Consider the following 24,156-nt stretch of genomic DNA (forward strand, 5'->3'; position numbering starts at 1 on the left):
ACCCATATAGGACAGTTACAGACCCTATCCCCCGGCACCTAGGCAATTGCAGCATTTGGGGACAGAAACAAGGGGGGTTCGGGGGACACTGTGGCCCTGTAAACAGTTACACTTGGCTGGGGTCAATGTGAAAATGTTCTCTTCAAAACATGTTTAAATCCTGTTCTGTTAAGAGTCAAGTATTTTAAAACCATCAATACTTCCAGTAACAGCGCTAGCATTGTGTTGTTATTGTTTTAGCACTATAGTATTACAATTAGTAAAAAATACAGTAAATCGATCTTTGTTAATTGATTTCAATAATATTAATATTTTTCTTTAATAAATGTATGTTTAAGTCAATTATCTACAACCTTTGTGATTTCAATTAGAAACACGTCAAGTAAATCGTGAAAAAAAAACATTCAGGTTGACTTTTATTTTGAAATTTAGCCTTATGCTCACTTGACCTTAATGTCGCTAGGTTCACAATGCTGAATGATCCCACCTAATTTTGTCTCCTTCCTGGACTGGACTGCCTTCCATTTTTTAAGACACATATTTTTATTGTTAGAGCGGCCACTTGAGTATCTGGTCAGTATAATGGATCATATGTGACCGTGCGTCCGCTCTGGTGCAAGCCAAGACGAAGAAAGTTGGGGAAAGATGCACGAAGAGGATGGCGGAGAGGAGAACTCTACACGAGACCTACGGGTTCTGGCCTCCAATTCGGTGGACGCAGGCGAACCCGAATCACTGAAGGACCCGGTTGCGAAACTATGCGGTTATTTGACTAAACTCGCTGGAAAAGGGCCGCTGCGGGGGTTTAAACTCCGCTGGTTTGTGTACGACGAGAGGAAATGTTATTTGTATTACTTCAAGACTCCCCAAGACGCCTTGCCGCTGGGACACATAACGATAGGCGAAGCCAGCTTCAGCTATGATGTGGAGGGGGATGAGGGGCAGTTTGAGATTCGCACCGCGGGGAAGGAGTTTGTACTCAAGGTAAATATAATTTACATTGTTTACAATTCTATAGTTACGTGAAGTTTGGTGTTAAATGCATGTCATGGCGAGTGAATATACGTCCACGATTGACAATTATTTTGCATAACAATATATGTCACTAGCACAACAAGTAGTTCTAGACACACCCTTTAATACGGCCTATAGTTTTAGGAAGTATGGTCTGCATGCATTGGTACATGGCAACTAAGTGACAATATGTTGGAAAACTGTCATTAGTCTGTGCTGTTACAATGTATCAACTGCATCTCATGTTACAGAATAGAACGTAGCCTGTTGAATCACGTGGGATGTAACGTAGCCTGTTGAATCACGTGGGATGTAACGTAGTGGGACGTAACAGCCTGTTGAATGACCTTTTTTTATTAGATTTTTTATTGATTCTTTATCTTTATTTAACTAGGCAAGTCAGTTAAGAACAAATTCTTATTTTCAATGACAGCCTAGGAACAGTGGGTTAACTGCCTGTTCAGAATGACAGATTTGTACCTTGTCATCTCGGGGGTTTGAACTTGCAACCTTCCGGTTACTAGTCCAACGCTCTAACCACTAGGCTACCCTGACATGGGACGTAACGTAGCCTGTTGAATGACCTGGGACGTAACGTAGCCTGTTGAATGACGTGGGACGTAACGTAGCCTGTTGAATGACGTGGGACGTATCGTAGCCTGTTGAATGACGTGGGACGTAACGTGGCCTGTTGAATGACGTGGGACGTAACGTGGCCTGTTGAATGACGTGGGACGTAACGTAGCCTGTTGAATGACGTGGGACGTAACGTGGCCTGTTGAATGACGTGGGACGTAACGTAGCCTGTTGAATGACGTGGGACGTAACGTAGCCTGTTGAATGACGTGGGACGTAACGTGGCCTGTTGAATGACGTGTAACGTACGTAGCCTGTTGAATGACGTGTAACGTACGTAGCCTGTTGAATGACGTGGGACGTAACGTAGCCTGTTGAATGACGTGGGACATAACGTGGCCTGTTGAATGACGTGGGACGTAACGTACGTAGCCTGTTGAATGACGTGGGACGTAACGTACGTAGCCTGTTGAATGACGTGGGACGTAACGTACGTAGCCTGTTGAATGACGTGGGACGTAACGTAGCCTGTTGAATGACGTGGGACGTAACGTAGCCTGTTGAATGACGTGGGACGTAACGTAGCCTGTTGAATGACGTGGGACGTAACGTAGCCTGTTGAATGACGTGGGACGTAACGTAGCCTGTTGAATGACGTGGGACGTAACGTAGCCTGTTGAATGACGTGGGACGTAACGTAGCCTGTTGAATGACGTGGGACGTAACGTAGCCTGTTGAATGACGTGGGACGTAACGTAGCCTGTTGAATGACGTGGGACGTAACGTAGCCTGTTGAATGACGTGGGACGTAACGTAGCCTGTTGAATGACGTGGGACGTAACGTAGCCTGTTGAATGACGTGGGACGTAACGTGGCCTGTTGAATGACGTGGGACGTAACGTGGCCTGTTGAATGACGTGGGACGTAACGTGGCCTGTTGAATGACGTGGGACGTAACGTAGCCTGTTGAATGACGTGGGACGTAACGTAGCCTGTTGAATGACGTGGGACGTAACGTAGCCTGTTGAATGACGTGGGACGTAACGTAGCCTGTTGAATGACGTGGGACGTAACGTAGCCTGTTGAATGACGTGGGACGTAACGTAGCCTGTTGAATGACGTGGGACGTAACGTAGCCTGTTGAATGACGTGGGACGTAACGTAGCCTGTTGAATGACGTGGGACGTAACGTAGCCTGTTGAATGACGTGGGACGTAACGTAGCCTGTTGAATGACGTGGGACGTAACGTAGCCTGTTGAATGACGTGGGACGTAACGTAGCCTTTTGAATGACGTGGGACGTAACGTAGCCTGTTGAATGACGTGGGACGTAACATAATGTACATAGCCTGGTGAATGACGTGGGACGTAACATAATGTACGTAGCCTGGTGAATGACGTGGGACGTAACATAATGTAACGTAGCCTGGTGAATGACGTGGGACGTAACGTAGCCTGGTGAATGACGTGGGACGTAACGTAGCCTGGTGAATGACCTGGGACGTAACATAATGTACGTAGCCTGGTGAATGACGTGGGACGTAACGTAACGTACATGGCCTGGTGAATGACCTGGGACGTAACATAATGTACGTAGCCTGTTGAATGACGTGGGACGTAACGTATCGTAACGTAGCCTGTTGAATGACGTGGGACGTAACGTAGCCTGGTGAATGACGTGGGACGTAACATAATGTACGTAGCCTGGTGAATGACCTGGGACGTAACATAATGTAACGTAGCCTGGTGAATGACCTGGGACGTAACATAATGTACGTAGCCTGGTGAATGACGTGGGACGTAACATAATGTATGGGAGGGACAAAAAGCGAGTAAAAAAACACCCTAAATATTATTAGAACTACAAATTAACTTCCTTCTGTCCATTCTTGTTTTTTCAATGTCACAATTCCAACCCTCCTCCTTTTGCTTGGGACCGGCAAAAGTGTCCCAAAAGAGACACATTGGCGGAGTTACTTCGTTTTTTATTTGACTGAAAAAAAACATTTGAAATGTTTTGTTTTTTACATTTACATCCCTCCCTGAATGTAAGCCAGGGCGGGATCAGCCAGCAGCTGCTTCCTGCATGCACTATTCATTTGCAGTCTAGAAGCGGAGGGGTGAACATCTCCTGCTCTGGCTGCAGCTGGGAGGGACTGTTGCGCGAGGACTGGGCCGCCTGTGGGTGCTTTGGGACGGGGATGGGGCCCACGGCAGCACCTGCTGCTCGTTGAGAAGAGTAAGAACGATACGTGAAAACACGTCAGAATCTCCAATAACATCAGGAAAAGTCGCTAGATTTGTCGGTAGTCGCTTTTTGAAAACGTGTCGCTATAGGGGTCTGAATACTCGCTAAATTTAGCAACAAATTCGCTAAGTTGGCTCTCTCACACCTCATTATGGTACATAGTTGGGCATTGTTGTAAGAATAATTTTGCAGTCAATCCTGAATATTCTTTGTTGTGTGTGTACAGTACCAGTCAGGAGTTTGGAGACACCTACTCATTCAAGGGTTTTTCTTTATTTTTTACTAGCGGCCACTTTTGTACTATTACATACGTTGTAAAATAATAGTGAAGACATCAGAACTATAAGAAAACATGGAATCATGTAGTAACCAAAAAAGTGTTAAATAAATCAAAATACACTACCTTTCCTAAGTTTGGGGTCACTTTGAAATAAATGGCCTTGCTTTTGAAAGAAAACCTTTTTTTTGTCCATTAAAATAACATCAAATTGATCAGAAATACAGTGTAGATGGACATTGTTCATGTTGTAAATGATTATTGTAGCTGCAAACAGTAGATGTTTTATGGAATATCTACATAGGCGTACAGAGGCCCATTATCAACAACCATCACTCCTGTGTTCCAATGGCACTTTGTGTTAGCTAATCCAAGTTTATAATTTAAAAGGCTAATTGATCATGAGAAAACCCTTAGACTAGTGGAGTATCTGGAGCATCAGCTTTTGTGGGTTCGATTACAGGCTCAAAATGGCCAGAAACAAAGTATTTTCTTCTGAAACTCGTCAGTCTATTCTTGTTCTGAGAAATGAAGGCTATTCGATGCGTGAACTTGCCAAGTAACTGAAGATCTCGCACTGCTCCCTTCACAGAACTGCGCAAACTGGCTCTAACCAGAATAGAAAAGGAGTGGGAGGCCCCGGTGCACAGCTGAGCAAGAGGACAAGTACATTAGAGTGTCTAGTTTGAGAAACAGATGCCACACAAGTCCTCAACTGGCAGCTTCATTAAATAGTCTGTCCAGTGTCTGTGTTCTTTTGCCCACCTTAATCTTTTCTTTTTATTGGCCAGTCTGAGATATGGCTCTGCCTAGAAGGCCAGCAACCCGGAGTCGTCTCTTCACTGTTGACGTTGAGACTGGTGTTTTGCGGGTACTATTTAATGAAGCTGCCAGTTGAGGCATTTCCAGCTGTGCTAACATAACTGCAAAATAGTTTTCTAATGATCAATTAGCCTTTTTAAAATGATGAACTTGGATTAGCTAACACAACGTGCCATTGGAACACAGGAGTGATGGTTGCTGATAATGGGTCTATGTAGATATATCATAAATCTGCCATTTCCAGCTACAATAGTCATTTACAGCATTAACAATGTCTACACTGTATTTCTGATCACTTTGATGTTATTTTAACGGACAATTTTGGGGGGATTTCTTTTCAAAAACAAGGACATTTCTAAGTGACCAACTTTTGAACGATAGTGTATATTTCATATTTGAGATTCTAGATTTGAGATTCTTCCCCCCTTTGCCTTGAATGACAGCTTTGCACACTCTTGGCATTCTCTCAAACAGCTTCACGAGAAATGCTTTTCCAACAGTCTTGAAGGAGTTCCCTCTTATGCATTCAGAAAGTATTCAGACCCCTTCACATTTTGTTAAGTTACAGCCATTTTCTAAAATGGATTGAATAAAAAATGTCCTCCAATCTACACACAATACCCCTATTTCAAGATGGCGCCGACAGAGATGGTTGGAGTCCTTCGGAAACGATGCTGTATTTTGTTAACCCTGAAAATCTTAAGTGTTATTACATGCAGCCGGGAAGAACTATTGGATATAAGAGCGAAGTCAATTTACCAACATAACGACCAGGAATACGACTCTCCCGAAGCGGATCCTCTGTTTGATCCACCAACCAGGACATTGCATCTAATCCCAGAGACCGACTCAAAACAATGTCGCCGCAGAAGAGATAGACAGAGCGGCCTCCTGGTAAGACTTCGGAGACGTGCACACCACCCGCCGCTTCTGAGTATATTACTCGCCAATGTCCAGTCTCTAGACAACAAGGTGGACGAAATTAGGGCAAGGGTTGTCTTCCAGAGAGACATCAGAGACATTGTAACGTTCTCTGTTACACGGAAACATGGCTCTCTCAGGATATGTTGTCAGTCGGTACAGCCACCGGGTTTCTTCATGTGTCGCGCCGACAGAAATAAACATCTATCTGGGAAGAAGGGCATAATTGTCATGGTGTAATTGTAACAACAGGAACTCAAGTCCTTTTGGTCACCTGACCTAGAATTCCTTACAATCAAATGCTGACTACATTATCTCCCAAGAGAATTCTCTTCGATTATAGCACATTATACCACATTATACAGATACCACGACGGCCCTCAAGTAACTTCATTGGACTCTATGTAAACTGGGAACCACATCTACTGAGGTGGCGTTTATTGTAGCTGGGGATTTTAACAAAGCTAATTTAAGGACCAAGCTACCTAAATTCTATCAGCATATTGACTGTAGGGAGCGTTCTGGCAAAACAATTGATCACAGCTACTCTAACTTCTGCGATTCACACAAGACCCTCCCCCGCCCTCCCTTCGGCAAATCCGACTACGACTCCATTTTGCTCCTACTGTCCTACAGGCAGAAACTCTAACTGAAAGCGTGAACCACCGCATTTAACCATGGAAAGATGACTAGGAATATGTCTGAAATATAAACAGTGTACTTATTCCCTCCGCAAGGCAGCGAAATCGGTACAGGGACAAAGTGGAGTCGCAATTCAACTGCTCAGACACGAGATGTATGTGGCAGGGTCTAGAGGCAATTACGGACTACAAAAAGTAATCCGGCCACCGACGAGGCCCGCTACCAAGGACTGCGAGCCCCCTCTCTCCTTCTCCGTGGCCGACATAAGTAAGACATTAAGCTCTGCTGGCCCAGACGGCATCCCTAGCCTCGTCCTCAGAGCATGCGCAGACCAGCTGGCTGGTGTGTTTACGGACATATTCAATCTCTCCATATCACAGTCTGCTGTCCACAAATGCTTCCAAATGGTCACCATTGTTCCTGTACTCAAGAAGGCAAAGAACTGAACTAAATGACTATTGCCTGTAGCACTCACTTCTGTCATCATGAAGTGCTTTGAGAGACAAGTCAAGGGTCATGTCACCTCCACCTTACCTGCCACCCTAGACCCACTTCAGTTTGCACACCGCCCCAACAGGTCCACATACGATGCAATCACCATCACACTACACACTGCCTTATCCCATCTGGACAAGAGGAATACCTCGGTAAGAATGCTGTTCTTTGACTACAGCTCAGCATTCAACACCGTAGTACCCTCCAAGCTCATCATTAAGCTTGAGGCCCTGGGTCTCAACCCCGTCCGTCCTATGCAATTGGGTCCTGGACTTTCTGACAGACCCTCCCCCGGGTGGTGAAGGTAGGAATCAACATCTCCACTTCTCTAATCCTCAACATCGGGTTCTTGGCCACCTCCCTGACCAAGGCCCTTCTCCCCTGATTGCTCAGTTTGGCCGAGCGGCCAGCTCTAGGAAGGGTCTTGGTGGTTCTAAACTTTTTCCATTTAAGAATGATGGAGGCCACTGTGTTCTTGGTGAACTTCAGTCCTGCAGACATTTTTTGGTACCCTTCCCCAGATCTGTGCCTCGACACAATCCTGTCTCTGAGCTCTACGGACAATTCCTTCAACCTCATTGCATGGTTTTTACTCTGACATGCACTGTCAACTGTGGGGAGTTTATATAGACCGGTGTGTGCCTTTCCAAATCATGTCCAAACAATATAATTTACCACAGGTGGACTCCAATCAAGTTATAGAAACATCTCATAGATGGTCAATGGAACAGATTGCCCCTGAGCTCAATTTCGAGTCTCATAGCAAAGTGTCTGAATACTTATGTAAATAAGGTATTTCAGTTTTTTAATTTTGAATAAATGCTTTGTTTTTATGGGGTATTGTGTGTAGGTTGATAAGGAAAACAATTCATTTAATCAATTTTTGTTAAGGCTGTAACTTAACAAAATGTGTAAAAAGTCAAGGGGTCTGAAGACTGTAAAATAAAACAACTTGGAACCTCTAGAAACTCATCAATGGTGCCCTCTAATAGAACATCCTGGAACCTCTAGAAACGTATCAATGGTGCCCTCTAATAGAACATCCTGGAACCTCTAGAAACGTATCAATGGTGCCCTCTAATAGAACATCCTGGAACCTCTAGAAACTCATCAATGGTGCCCCCTAATAGAACATTTTGGAACCTCTAGAACCTCTAGAAACTCATCAATGGTGCCCTCTAATAAAACATCCTGGAACCTCTAGAAACGTATCAATGGTGCCCTCTAATAGAACATCCTGGAACCTCTAGAAACTCATCAATGGTACCCTCTAATAGAACATCCTGGAACCTCTAGAAACTCATCAATGGTGCCCTCTAATAGAACATCCTGGAACCTCTAGAAACTCATCAATGGGCCCTCTAATAGAACATCCTGGAACCTCTAGAAACTCATCGATGGGCCCTCTAATAGAACATCCTGGAACCTCTAGAAACTCATCGATGGGCCCTCTAATAGAACATCCTGGAACCTCTAGAAACTCATCGATGGGCCCTCTAATAGAACATCCTGGAACCTCTAGAAACTCATCGATGGGCCCTCTAATAGAACATCCTGGAACCTCTAGAAACTCATCGATGGGCCCTCTAATAGAACATCCTGGAACCTCTAGAAACTCATCGATGGGCCCTCTAATAGAACATCCTGGAACCTCTAGAAACTCATCGATGGGCCCTCTAATAGAACATCCTGGAACCTCTAGAAACTCATCGATGGGCCCTCTAATAGAACATCCTGGAACCTCTAGAAACTCATCGATGGGCCCTCTAATAGAACATCCTGGAACCTCTAGAAACTCATCAATGGTGCCCTCTAATAGAACATCCTGGAACCTCTAGAAACTCATCAATGGTGCCCTCTAATAGAACATCCTGGAACCTCTAGAAACTCATCAATGGTGCCCTCTAATAGAACATCCTGGAACCTCTAGAAACGTATCAATGGTGCCCTCTAATAGAACATCCTGGAACCTCTAGAAACTCATCAATGGTGCCCTCTAATAGAACATCCTGGAACCTCTAGAACCTCTAGAAACTCATCAATGGTGCCCTCTAATAGAACATCCTGGAACCTCTAGAACCTCTAGAAACTCATCAATGGTACCCTCTAATAGAACATCCTGGAACCTCTAGAACCTCTAGAAACTCATCAATGGTGCCCTCTAATAGAACATCCTGGAACCTCTAGAACCTCTAGAAACTCATCAATGGTACCCTCTAATAGAACATCCTGGAACCTCTAGAACCTCTAGAAACTCATCGATGGGCCCTCTAATAGAACATCCTGGAACCTCTAGAAACTCATCAATGGTGCCCTCTAATAGAACATCCTGGAACCTCTAGAAACGTATCAATGGTGCCCTCTAATAGAACATCCTGGAACCTCTAGAAACTCATCAATGGGCCCTCTAATAGAACATCCTGGAACCTCTAGAACCTCTAGAACCTCTAGAAACTCATCAATGGTGCCCTCTAATAGAACATCCTGGAACCTCTAGAAACTCATCAATGGTGCCCTCTAATAGAACATCCTGGAACCTCTAGAAACGTATCAATGGTGCCCTCTAATAGAACATCCTGGAACCTCTAGAAACTCATCAATGGTGCCCTCTAATAGAACATCCTGGAACCTCTAGAAACTCATCAATGGGCCCTCTAATAGAACATCCTGGAACCTCTAGAACCTCTAGAACCTCTAGAACCTCTAGAACCTCATCAATGGGCCCTCTAATAGAACATCCTGGAACCTCTAGAACCTCTAGAACCTCTAGAACCTCTAGAAACTCATCAATGGTGCCCTCTAATAGAACATCCTGGAACCTCTAGAAACTCATCAATGGGCCCTCTAATAGAACATCCTGGAACCTCTAGAACCTCTAGAACCTCTAGAAACTCATCAATGGTGCCCTCTAATAGAACATCCTGGAACCTCTAGAAACTCATCAATGGTGCCCTCTAATAGAACATCCTGGAACCTCTAGAACCTCATCAATGGTGCCCTCTAATAGAACATCCTGGAACCTCTAGAAACTCATCAATGGTGCCCTCTAATAGAACATCCTGGAACCTCTAGAAACTCATCAATGGGCCCTCTAATAGAACATCCTGGAACCTCTAGAACCTCTAGAACCTCATCGATGGGCCCTCTAATAGAACATCCTGGAACCTCTAGAACCTCTAGAACCTCATCAATGGGCCCTCTAATAGAACCTCTAGAACCTCTAGAACCTCATCAATGGGCCCTCTAATAGAACCTCTAGAACCTCTAGAAACTCATCAATGGGCCCTCTAATAGAACCTCTAGAACCTCTAGAAACTCATCAATGGGCCCTCTAATAGAACCTCTAGAACCTCTAGAACCTCATCGATGGGCCCTCTAATAGAACCTCTAGAACCTCTAGAACCTCATCGATGGGCCCTCTAATAGAACCTCTAGAACCTCTAGAAACTCATCAATGGGCCCTCTAATAGAACCTCTAGAACCTCTAGAACCTCATCGATGGGCCCTCTAATAGAACCTCTAGAACCTCTAGAACCTCATCGATGGGCCCTCTAATAGAACCTCTAGAACCTCTAGAACCTCATCGATGGGCCCTCTAATAGAACCTCTAGAACCTCTAGAACCTCATCGATGGGCCCTCTAATAGAACCTCTAGAACCTCTAGAACCTCATCGATGGGCCATCTAATAGAACCTCTAGAACCTCTAGAACCTCATCGATGGGCCCTCTAATAGAACCTCTAGAACCTCTAGAACCTCATCGATGGGCCCTCTAATAGAACCTCTAGAACCTCTAGAACCTCTAGAACCTCATCAATGGTGCCCTCTAATAGAACCTCTAGAACCTCATCAATGGACCCTCTAATAGAACATCCTGGAACCTCTAGAACCTCTAGAACCTCATCGATGGGCCCTCTAATAGAACCTCTAGAACCTCTAGAACCTCATCAATGGGCCCTCTAATAGAACCTCTAGAACCTCTAGAACCTCTAGAACCTCATCGATGGGCCCTCTAATAGAACTGTAACATTCTAAGGCTATACATATATATAGCAGCAGTAACATACAAACAATAGAAACATTTCTGATGCACATACGGAGTATGCTAGTTGCACCCAAACATGCTTTCCCCAATGATAATGACTAACACTTTATTAGCATGCACAGGGTGCCTGCACAAACAATGCTAGCATTAGCTGGTGCCAGCATACCGCACTACAACTTCTCTATAAACACCTAGCGCAGGGCAGGTATAAACATTTCTGATGCACATACGGAGTATGCTAGTTGCACCCAAACATGCTTTCCCCAATGATAATGACTAGCACTTTATTAGCATGCACAGGGTGCCTGCACAAACAATGCTAGCATTAGCTGGTGCCAGCATACCGCACTACAACTTCTCTATAAACACCTAGCGCAGGGCAGGTATAAACATTTCTGATGCACATACGGAGTATGCTAGTTGCACCCAAACATGCTTTCCCCAATGATAATGACTAGCACTTTATTAGCATGCACAGGGTGCCTGCACAAACAATGCTAGCATTAGCTGGTGCCAGCATACCGCACTACAACTTCTCTATAAACACCTAGCGCAGGGCAGGTATAAACATTTCTGATGCACATACGGAGTATGCTAGTTGCACCCAAACATGCTTTCCCCAATGATAATGACTAGCACTTTATTAGCATGCACAGGGTGCCTGCACAAACAATGCTAGCATTAGCTGGTGCCAGCATACCGCACTACAACTTCTCTATAAACACCTAGCGCAGGGCAGGTATAAACATTTCTGATGCACATACGGAGTATGCTAGTTGCACCCAAACATGCTTTCCCCAATGATAATGACTAGCACTTTATTAGCATGCACAGGGTGCCTGCACAAACAATGCTAGCATTAGCTGGTGCCAGCATACCGCACTACAACTTCTCTATAAACACCTAGCGCAGGGCAGGTATAAACAACATTCATCTGGAGGCGAAGGTGCTGGCCAGCGGAGTAGAACACCTGTTTAGGAGAGGTGCTGGCCAGCGGAGTAGAACACCTGTTTAGGAGAGGTGCTGGCTAGCAGAGTAGAACACCTGTTTAGGAGAGGTGCTGGCTAGCGGAGTAGAACACCTGTTTAGGAGAGGTGCTGGCTAGCGGAGTAGAACACCTGTTTAGGAGAGGTGCTGGCTAGCGGAGTAGAACACCTGTTTAGGAGAGGTGCTGCCTAGCGGAGTAGAACACCTGTTCAGGAGAGGTGCTGCCTAGCGGAGTAGAACACCTGTTCAGGAGAGGTGCTGCCTAGCGGAGTAGAACACCTGTTTAGGAGAGGTGCTGCCTAGCGGAGTAGAACACCTGTTTAGGAGAGGTGCTGCCTAGCGGAGTAGAACACCTGTTTAGGAGAGGTGCTGCCTAGCGGAGTAGAACACCTGTTTAGGAGAGGTGCTGGCTAGCGGAGTAGAACACCTGTTTAGGAGAGGTGCTGGCTAGCGGAGTAGAACACCTGTTTAGGAGAGGTGCTGGCTAGCGGAGTAGAACACCTGTTTAGGAGAGGTGCTGGCTAGCGGAGTAGAACACCTGTTTAGGAGAGGTGCTGCCTAGCGGAGTAGAACACCTGTTCAGGAGAGGTGCTGGCTAGCGGAGTAGAACACCTGTTTAGGAGAGGTGCTGCCTAGCGGAGTAGAACACCTGTTTAGGAGAGGTGCTGCCTAGCGGAGTAGAACACCTGTTTAGGAGAGGTGCTGCCTAGCGGAGTAGAACACCTGTTTAGGAGAGGTGCTGGCTAGCGGAGTAGAACACCTGTTTAGGAGAGGTGCTGGCTAGCGGAGTAGAACACCTGTTTAGGAGAGGTGCTGGCTAGCGGAGTAGAACACCTGTTTAGGAGAGGTGCTGGCTAGCAGAGTAGAACACCTGTTTAGGAGAGGTGCTGGCTAGCAGAGTAGAACACCTGTTTGGGAGAGGTGTTGCCTAGCAGAGTAGAACACCTGTTTAGGAGAGGTGCTGCCTAGCAGAGTAGAACACCTGTTTAGGAGAGGTGCTGGCCAGCGGAGTAGAACACCTGTTGGGAGAGGTGCTGGCTAGCGGAGTAGAACACCTGTTTAGGAGAGGTGCTGGCTAGCAGAGTAGAACACCTGTTTAGGAGAGGTGCTGGCTAGCAGAGTAGAACACCTGTTTGGGAGAGGTGTTGCCTAGCAGAGTAGAACACCTGTTCAGGAGAGGTGCTGGCTAGCGGAGTAGAACACCTGTTTAGGAGAGGTGCTGCCTAGCGGAGTAGAACACCTGTTCAGGAGAGGTGCTGCCTAGCGGAGTAGAACACCTGTTCAGGAGAGGTGCTGCCTAGCGGAGTAGAACACCTGTTTAGGAGAGGTGCTGCCTAGCGGAGTAGAACACCTGTTTAGGAGAGGTGCTGCCTAGCGGAGTAGAACACCTGTTCAGGAGAGGTGCTGCCTAGCGGAGTAGAACACCTGTTCAGGAGAGGTGCTGCCTAGCGGAGTAGAACACCTGTTCAGGAGAGGTGCTGCCTAGCGGAGTAGAACACCTGTTCAGGAGAGGTGCTGCCTAGCGGAGTAGAACACCTGTTCAGGAGAGGTGCTTCCTAGCGGAGTAGAACACCTGTTCAGGAGAGGTGCTGCCTAGCGGAGTAGAACACCTGTTCAGGAGAGGTGCTGCCTAGCGGAGTAGAACACCTGTTCAGGAGAGGTGCTGCCTAGCGGAGTAGAACACCTGAAATATTAAAGGAGAACCTCACTCTAGGAGCTCAGATGCAATAATTGAGTAACCTGATAACCAACGTTTCAACAGGCCAGCTGTCTTCTTCAGGGTAATGACACACTGCAGGGTGACTAGTTTATAGTGTCAAAGGACACATAAAGGTGTCTAATCATGGCCGGTTGTGGCCCGATATCATTGGTTAATTCTCAGATATAAAAAGGTATATAAACATTCATCACACAAAATGTCCCCCAGAGAATATCCTGACATGCCAATGGATGCACACAACAGTTGGGTTAGGAAACGACATGTGAAAGTCTGTCAGTATCAACAACGTATGTTCTCCATACTGCAAGCACGCTCTAATGTGAGTTGTGCGGGGCGGTGCCCTGGAGTGAGTCCAAGCTCCCTGATTGGTTGGAATGAGTGGAAACTTGAAGGGTGATTGACAGGGCTGCAGACCAATCAGGTTGAAAGGGCCAGCCTCCCCCCCACCTGTACTAGCATGGAGTCTGTCCTCCCCAGACAACTCTCACATCCTGTATAACACTCTATGCAAAGGAAATGTTCGATTTTGTAGTTTTAACATTTTATGGATGATTGTTTTGAGTTGTAAAATGTAAACATGGTTTGCTCCCATCCTCCAGGTGATTCACTGCTGACTCCAGGATATCCTGCCCTAAACCTGAGACAACCCTTAACCCTGTGTTTCTGTCCCCCTCCAACTACAGGCCTGACCCTAACCCTGTGTCTCTGACCCCCTCCAACTACAGGCCTGACCCTAACCTCCAAACCCATAACCCTGTGTCTCTGTGTCAGGCCCCTAACCCTGTGTCTTTGTGTCAGGCCCCTAACCCTGTGTCTCTGTGTCAGGCCCCTAACCCTGTGTCTCTGTGTCAGGCCCCTAACCCTGTGTCTCTGTGTCAGGCCCCTAACCCTGTGTCTCTGTGTCAGGCCCCTAACCCTGTGTCTCTGTGTCAGGCCCCTAACCCCCCTGACTCTGCGTCTCTGTGTTTCAGGCCCCTAACCCCCCTGACTCTGCGTCTCTGTGTTTCAGGCCCCTAACCCTGTGTCTCTGTGTCAGGCCCCTAACCCCCCTGACTCTGTGTCTCTGTGTTTCAGGCCCCTAACCCCCCTGACTCTGCGTCTCTGTGTTTCAGGCCCCTAACCCTGTGTCTCTGTGTCAGGCCCCTAACCCCCCTGACTCTGTGTCAGGCCCCTAACCCTTTGTCTCTGTGTCAGGCCCCTAACCCCCCTGACTCTGTGTCTCTGTGTTTTAGGCCCCTAACCCCCCTGACTCTGCGTCTCTGTGTTTCAGGCCCCTAACCTCCCTGACTCTGCGTCTCTGTGTTTCAGGCCCCTAACCGCCAGGTGATGCATTACTGGCTCCAGCAGCTGCAGCAGAAGCGTTGGGAGTTCAGTAACACCAGAGGGTCTGGACAGAGGGACAGCTGGAGTTCTCCTACCCCTCACACTGGCCTGGTGGCCAAAGATACAGGTACTACCCTGCTACACCCTTACACTGGGGACAAAGCTCCAGGGACTACACCCTTACACTGGGGACAAAGATCCAGGGACTACACCCTTACACTGGGGACAAAGATCCAGGGACTACACCCTTACACTGGGGACAAAGGTACAGGGACTACACCCTTACACTGGGGACAAAGATACAGGGACTACACCCTTAAACTGGGGACAAAGATACAGGGACTACACCTACACTGGGGACAAAGATACAGGGACTACACCCTTACACTGGGGACAAAGAAACAGGGACTACACCCTTACACTAGGGACAAAGAAACAGGGACTACACCCTTACACTGGGGACAAGGATACAAGGACTACACCCTTACACTGGGGACAAAGATACTGGGACTACACCCTTACACTGGGGACAAAGGTACAGGGACTACACCCTTACACTGGGGACAAAGGTACAGGGACTACACCCTTACACTGGGGACAAAGGTACAGGGACTACACCCTTACACTGGGGAGAAAGATACAAGGACTACACCCTTACAAGGACTACACCCTTACACTGGGGACAAAGATACTGGGACTACACCCTTACACTGGGGACAAAGGTACAGGGACTACACCCTTACACTGGGGACAAAGGTACAGGGACTACACCCTTACACTGGGGACAAAGGTACAGGGACTACACCCTTACACTGGGGAGAAAGATACAGGGACTACACCCTTACACTGGGGACGAAGATACAGGGACTACACCCTTACACTGGTGGCCAAAGATACAGGTACTACACCCTTACACTGGGGACAAAGTTACAGGTACTACACCCTTACACTGGGGACAAAGTTACAGGTACTACACCCTTACACTGGGGACAAAGTTACAGGGACTACACCCTTACACTGGGGACAAAGATACAGGGACTACACCATTACACTTGGGACAAAGATACAGGGACTACAATCTTACACTGGGGACAAAGATACAGGGACTACACCCTTACACTGGGGACAAAGATACAGGGACTACACCCTTACACTGGGGACAAAGATACAGGGACTACACCCTTACACTGGGGACAAAGATACAGGGACTACACCCTTACACTGGGGACAAAGATACAGGGACTACACCATTACACTTGGGACAAAGATACAGGGACTACAATCTTACACTGGGGACAAAGATACAGGGACTACACCCTTACACTGGGGACAAAGATACAGGGACTACACCCTTACACTCGGGACAAAGATACAGGGACTACCCTGCTATACCTGTACACTGGGGACAAAGTTACAGGACTACACCCTTACACTGGGGACAAAGATACAGGGACCACACCCTTACACTGGGGACAAAGATACAGGGACCACACCCTTACACTGGGGACAAAGATACAGGGACCACACCCTTACACTGGGGACAAAGATACAGGGACTACACCCTTACACTGGGGACAAAGATACAGGGACTACCCTGCAACACCCGTACGCTATGGACAAAGTTACAGGGACTACACCCTTACACTCGGGACAAAGATACAGGGACTACCCTGCTATACCTGTACACTGGGGACAAAGTTACGGGACTACACCCTTACACTGGGGACAAAGATACAGGGACTACACCCTTACACTGGGGACAAAGATACAGGGACTACACCCTTACACTGGGGACAAAGATACAGGGACTACACCCTTACACTGGGGACAAAGATACAGGGACTACACCCTTACACTGGGGACAAAGATACAGGGACTACCCTGCTATACCTGTACACTGTGGACAAAGTTACGGGACTACACCCTTACACTGGGGACAAAGATACAGGGACTACACCCTTACACTGGGGACAAAGATACAGGGACCACACCCTTACACTGGGGACAAAGATACAGGGACCACACCCTTACACTGGGGACAAAGATACAGGGACTACACCCTTACACTGGGGGACAAAGATACAGGCACTACACCCTTACACTGGGTACAAAGTTACAGGGACTACTCTGCAACACCCGTACGCTATGGACAAAGTTACAGGGACTACCCTGCAACACCCGTACGCTATGGACAAAGTTACAGGGACTACACCCTTACACTCGGGACAAAGATACAGGGACTACCCTGCTACACCTGTACACTGGGTACAAAGTTACGGGACTACACCCTTACACTGGGGACAAAGATACAGGGACTACACCCTTACACTGGGGACAAAAATACAGGGGCCCGCACCCTTACACTGGGGACAAAGTTACAGGGACTGCACCCTTACACTGGGGACAAAGATACAGGGACTACACCCTTACACTGGGGACAAAGTTACGGGACTACACCCTTACACTGGGGACAAAGATACAGGGACTACACCCTTACACTGGGGACAAAGATACAGGGACTACACCCTTACACTGGGGACAAAGGATACAGGTACCACACCCTTACACTCGGGACAAAGATACAGGGACTACACCCTTACACTGGGGACAAAGATACAGGGACTACACCCTTACACTGGGTCCAGACTGTAAATATAGTGTCAGAGCTGAGGCTGTTGTTCACACTACAGACAGTAAATATAGTGTCAGAGCTGTGGCTGTTGTTCACACTACAGACAGTAAATATAGTGTCAGAGCTGTGGCTGTTGTTCACACTGTAGACAGTAAATATAGTGTCAGAGCTGTGGCTGTGGTTAGTAACAGACTGTCTATCTGCTGTGTTTCAGATGTCTTTGTGTTTGAGAAGCCCAGTCACAGTGACAGCATGGAGAGGGTACGCAGCGATTTTGCTATGGAAACAGACACGGACGGACTGGTGGGTGTCCAATCAGTACGAGGCCCCTCCCACCACCCCCCCAATCCCCTCAACTTCTCCAGCAAGCTGGGCCACTGGAGCTCAGAGATCAGGTAAGGTCTGGTGTAAGGGCTGTGAAAAGGACTGAGCCTAGTGTAAGGGCTGTGATAAGGACTGGGCCTGGTGTAAGGGCTGTGATAAGGACTGGGCCTGGTGTAAGGGCTGTGATAAGGACTGGGCCTGGTGTAAGGGCTGTGATAAGGACTGGGCCTGGTGTAAGGGCTGTGATAAGTACTGGGCCTGGTGTAAGGGCTGTGATAAGGACTGGGCCTAGTGTAAGGGCTGTGATAAGGACTGGGCCTGGTGTAAGGGCTGTGATAAGGACTTGTTCTGGTGTAAGGGATGTGGTAAGGACTGGGACTAGTGTAAGGGCTGTGATAAGGACTGTGCCCAGTTTAAGGGCTGTGGTAAGGACTGGGCCTAGTGTAAGGGCTGGGTCTGGTGTAAGGGCTGTGGTAAGGACTGGGTCTAGTGTAAGGGGTGTGGTAAGGGCTGAGTCTGGTGCAAGGGGTGTGGCTGTAGTAAGGACTGGGTCTGGTATAAGGGCTGTGGTAAGTAGAGGTCAACTGATTAATTGGAATGGCCAATTAATTAGGGCCGATTTCAAGTTTTCATAACAATCGGTAATTGGCTTTTTTGGACACCGATCATAGCTTATTATGTTGCACTCCACGAGGAGACTGCGTGGCAGGCTGACTACCTGTTATGTGAGTGCAGCAAGGAGCCACGGTAAAGTGCTAGCTAGCATTAAACTACCTGTTATGTGAGTGCAGCAAGGAGCCACGGTAAAGTGCTAGCTACCATTAAACGTATCTTATAAAAAACAATCTTCACATAATCACTAGTTAACTACACATGGTTGATGATATTACTAGTTTATCTAGCTTGTCCTGCGTTGCATATAATCGATGCGGTGCCTGTTAATTTACCATTGAATCACAGCCTACTTTGCCAAACGGTTATTTAATAAGCGCATTCGCTAAAAAAGCAGTCGTTGCACCAATGTGTACCTAACCATCAACATCAATGCCTTTCTTAAAATCAATACACAAAGTATATTTTTTTTAAACCTGCATATTTAGTTAAAAGAAATCCAGGTTAGCAGGCAATATTAACCAGGTGAAATTGTGTCACTTCTCTTGCGTTCATTGCACGCAGAGTCAGTGTATAAGCAACAGTTTGGGCCGCCTAATTTGCCAGAATTTTATGTAATTATGACATAACATTGAAGGTTGTGCAATGTAACAGGAATATTTGGACATATGGATGCCACCCGTTAGATAAAATATGGACTCTCAGGTTATTAAAGGGACAGTAGCTACTAACCTAGACTCAGGTTATTAAATGGACAGTAGCTACTAACCTAGACTCTCAGGTTATTAAATGGACAGTAGCTACTAACCTAGACTCTCAGGTTATTAAAGGGACAGTAGCTACTAACCTAGACTCTCAGGTTGTTAAAGGGACAGTAGCTACTAACCTAGACTCTCGGGTTATTAAATGGACAATAGCTACTGGCCTAGACTCTCAGGTTATTAAATGGGCAGTAGCTACTAACCTAGACTCTCAGGTTATTAAAGGGACAGTAGCTACTAACCTAGACTCTCAGGTTATTAAATGGACAGTAGCTATTAACCTAGCCTCTCAGGTTATTAAATGGGCAGTAGCTACTGGCCTAGACTCTCGGGTTATTAAATGGACAGTAGCTACTGGCCTAGACTCTCAGGTTATTAAATGGACAGTAGCTACTAACCTAGACTCAGGTTATTAAATGGACAGCAGCTACTGGCCTAGACTCTCAGGTTATTTTTATTTATTTTATTTTTTATTTTACCTTTATTTAACCAGGTAGGCAAGTTGAGAACAAGTTCTCATTTACAATTGCGACCTGGCCAAGATAAAGCAAAGCAGTTCGACAGATAAAACGACACAGAGTTACACATGGAGTAAAAACAAACATACAGTCAATAATGCAGTATAAACAAGTCTATATACAATGTGAGCAAATGAGGTGAGAAGGGAGGTAAAGGCAAAAAGGCCATGATGGCAAAGTAAATACAATATAGCAAGTAAAATACTGGAATGGTAGTTTTGCAATGGAAGAATGTGCAAAGTAGAAATAAAAAAATAATGGGGTGCAAAGGAGCAAAATAAATAAATAAATTAAAATTAAATACAGTTGGGAAAGAGGTAGTTGTTTGGGCTAAATTATAGGTGGGCTATGTACAGGTGCAGTAATCTGTGAGCTGCTCTGACAGTTGGTGCTTAAAGCTAGTGAGGGAGATAAGTGTTTCCAGTTTCAGAGATTTTTGTAGTTCGTTCCAGTCATTGGCAGAAGAGAACTGGAAGGAGAGGCGGCCAAAGAAAGAATTGGTTTTGGGGGTGACTAGAGAGATATACCTGCTGGAGCGTGTGCTACAGGTGGGAGATGCTATGGTGACCAGCGAGCTGAGATAAGGGGGGACTTTACCTAGCAGGGTCTTGTAGATGACATGGAGCCAGTGGGTTTGGCGACGAGTATGAAGCGAGGGCCAGCCAACGAGAGCGTACAGGTCGCAATGGTGGGTAGTATATGGGGCTTTGGTGATAAAACGGATTGCACTGTGATAGACTGCATCCAATTTGTTGAGTAAGGTATTGGAGGCTATTTTGTAAATGACATCGCCAAAGTCGAGGATTGGTAGGATGGTCAGTTTTACAAGGGTATGTTTGGCAGCATGAGTGAAGGATGCTTTGTTGCGAAATAGGAAGCCAATTCTAGATTTAACTTTGGATTGGAGATGTTTGATATGGGTCTGGAAGGAGAGTTTACAGTCTAACCAGACACCTAAGTATTTGTAGTTGTCCACGTATTCTAAGTCAGAGCCGTCCAGAGTAGTGATGTTGGACAGGCGGGTAGGTGCAGGTAGCGATCGGTTGAAGAGCATGCATTTAGTTTTACTTGTATTTAAGAGCAATTGGAGGCCACGGAAGGAGAGTTGTATGGCATTGAAGCTTGCCTGGAGGGTTGTTAACACAGTGTCCAAAGAAGGGCCGGAAGTATACAGAATGGTGTCGTCTGCGTAGAGGTGGATCAGGGACTCACCAGCAGCAAGAGCGACCTCATTGATGTATACAGAGAAGAGAGTCGGTCCAAGAATTGAACCCTGTGGCACCCCCATAGAGACTGCCAGAGGTCCGGACAGCAGACCCTCCGATTTGACACACTGAACTCTATCAGAGAAGTAGTTGGTGAACCAGGCGAGGCAATCATTTGAGAAACCAAGGCTGTCGAGTCTGCCGATGAGGATATGGTGATTGACAGAGTCGAAAGCCTTGGCCAGATCAATGAATACGGCTGCACAGTAATGTTTCTTATCGATGGCGGTTAAGATATCGTTTAGGACCTTGAGCGTGGCTGAGGTGCACCCATGACCAGCTCTGAAACCGGATTGCATAGCAGAGAAGGTATGGTGAGATTCGAAATGGTCGGTAATCTGTTTGTTGACTTGGCTTTCGAAGACCTTAGAAAGGCACGGTAGGATAGATATAGGTCTGTAGCAGTTTGGGTCAAGAGTGTCCCCCCCTTTGAAGAGGGGGATGACCGCAGCTGCTTTCCAATCTTTGGGAATCTCAGACGACACGAAAGAGAGGTTGAACAGGCTAGTAATAGGGGTGGCAACAATTTCGGCAGATAATTTTAGAAAGAAAGGGTCCAGATTGTCCAGCCCGGCTGATTTGTAGGGGTCCAGATTTTGCAGCTCTTTCAGAACATCAGCTGAATGGATTTGGGAGAAGGAGAAATGGGGAAGGCTTGGGCGAGTTGCTGTTGGGGGTGCAGTGCTGTTGTCCGGGGTAGGAGTAGCCAGGTGGAAAGCATGGCCAGCCGTAGAAAAATGCTTATTGAAATTCTCAATTATGGTGGATTTATCAGTGGTGACAGTGTTTCCTATCTTCAGTGCAGTGGGCAGCTGGGAGGAGGTGTTCTTATTCTCCATGGACTTTACAGTGTCCCAGAACTTTTTTGAGTTAGTGTTGCAGGAAGCAAATTTCTGCTTGAAAAAGCTAGCCTTGGCTTTTCTAACTGCCTGTGTATAATGATTTCTAGCTTCCCTGAACAGCTGCATATCACGGGGGCTGTTCGATGCTAATGCAGAACGCCATAGGATGTTTTTGTGTTGGTTAAGGGCAGTCAGGTCTGGGGAGAACCAAGGGCTATATCTGTTCCTGGTTCTAAATTTCTTAAATGGGGCATGTTTATTTAAGATGGTTAGGAAGGCATTTTTAAAAAATATCCAGGCATCCTCTACTGACGGGATGAGATCAATATCCTTCCAGGATACCCCGGCCAGGTCGATTAGAAAGGCCTGCTCGCAGAAGTGTTTCAGGGAGCGTTTTACAGTGATGAGTGGAGGTCGTTTGACCGCTGACCCATTACGGATGCAGGCAATGAGGCAGTGATCGCTGAGATCTTGGTTGAAGACAGCAGAGGTGTATTTAGAGGGGAAGTTGGTTAGGATGATATCTATGAGGGTGCCCGTGTTTAAGGTTTTGGGGAGGTACCTGGTAGGTTCATTGATTATTTGTGTGAGATTGAGGGCATCAAGTTTAGATTGTAGGATGGCTGGGGTGTTAAGCATGTTCCAGTTTAGGTCGCCTAGCAGCACGAACTCTGAAGATAGATGGGGGGCAATCAGTTCACATATGGTGTCCAGAGCACAGCTGGGGGCAGAGGGTGGTCTATAGCAGGCGGCAACGGTGAGAGACTTGTTTTTAGAGAGGTGGATTTTTAAAAGTAGAAGTTCAAATTGTTTGGGTACAGACCTGGATAGTAGGACAGAACTCTGCAGGCTATCTTTGCAGTAGATTGCAACACCGCCCCCTTTGGCAGTTCTATCTTGTCTGAAAATGTTGTAGTTTGGAATTAAAATGTCTGAGTTTTTGGTGGTCTTCCTAAGCCAGGATTCAGACACAGCTAGAACATCCGGGTTGGCAGAGTGTGCTAAAGCAGTGAATAGAACAAACTTAGGGAGGAGGCTTCTAATGTTAACATGCATGAAACCAAGGCTATTACGGTTACAGAAGTCGTCAAAAGAGAGCGCCTGGGGAATAGGAGTGGAGCTAGGCACTGCAGGGCCTGGATTCACCTCTACATCGCCAGAGGAACATAGGAGGAGTAGAATAAGGGTACGGCTAAAAGCTATGAGAATTGGTCGTCTAGAACGTCTGGAACACAGAGTAAAAGGAGGTTTCTGGGGGCGATAAAATAGCATCAAGGTATAATGTACAGACAAATGTATGGTAGGATGTGAATACAGTGGAGGTAAACCTAGGTATTGAGTGATGAAGAGAGAGATATTGTCTCTAGAAACATCGTTGAAACCAGGAGATGTCATTGCATGTGTGGGTGGTGGAACTAATAGGTTGGATAAGGTATAGTGAGCAGGACTAGAGGCTCTACAGTGAAATAAGCCAATAAACACTAACCAGAACAGAAATGGACAAGACATATTGACATTAAGGAGAGGCATGCTTAGTCGAGTGATCAAAAGGGTCCGGTGAGTGGAGAGGTTGGTTGGTGATTTAGACAGCTAGCCAGGGCATCGGTAGCAAGCTAGCATAGGATGGAGGTCTGTTGTTAGCCACCTCCTGCGCTCCGTCAGTAGATTAGTGGGGTTCCGTGTGGTAGAGGGGATCAATCCAAATCACACAACAACAACAAAAATAAAAACAATAGATATAGTTATAGAGGCCCAAGAAGAAAACATCATAATAATAATAAAAAATAATAAAAAAATTGTCCGATTGTCTATTCAGATAGCAGCCGGTAAGACAGCTAACGGTTAGCAGGCCGCAGATGGGCGTTCAGGTAACGTCGCGACGGAGGAGCCAGCCGAATAACTCCTTCGGGTAGATAACGTCGGCAGTCCAGTTGTGAAGGCCCGGTGGGGCTCCGCGAAGGCAGCAAAACGGGTCCGGATAGGCGACTGCAGCCCAGGTGCGATTGATGGAACTCAGGAGTGATTGACGGAGCTTGCTAGCTCCGGAACAATTGATGTTTGCTCCGGAATCGACGAAGGCCGATAGTCACACGGATAGCAGCTAGCTAGCTGTGAGATCCGGGCATGAATGTC

General features: G+C 46.6%; 1 protein-coding gene across 1 annotated transcript in view; it reads left to right on the plus strand.

The window, feature by feature from the left end:
- Positions 1-475: 475 nt before the first annotated feature.
- tbc1d2b (TBC1 domain family, member 2B) overlaps positions 476-24,156 on the plus strand; it is a 106,446-nt gene continuing 82,765 nt past the window's right edge. The window contains exons 1-3 of the mRNA XM_031832867.1: positions 476-984; positions 15,055-15,196; positions 17,916-18,096. Of these exons, the coding sequence (XP_031688727.1) occupies positions 646-984; positions 15,055-15,196; positions 17,916-18,096 (662 nt within the window). The 5' untranslated portion in view covers positions 476-645. The remainder of the gene's footprint in view (positions 985-15,054; positions 15,197-17,915; positions 18,097-24,156) is intronic.

The sequence above is a fragment of the Oncorhynchus kisutch genome, linkage group LG10, assembly GCF_002021735.2.
Source record: "Oncorhynchus kisutch isolate 150728-3 linkage group LG10, Okis_V2, whole genome shotgun sequence".
Taxonomy (NCBI): Eukaryota; Metazoa; Chordata; class Actinopteri; order Salmoniformes; family Salmonidae; genus Oncorhynchus; species Oncorhynchus kisutch.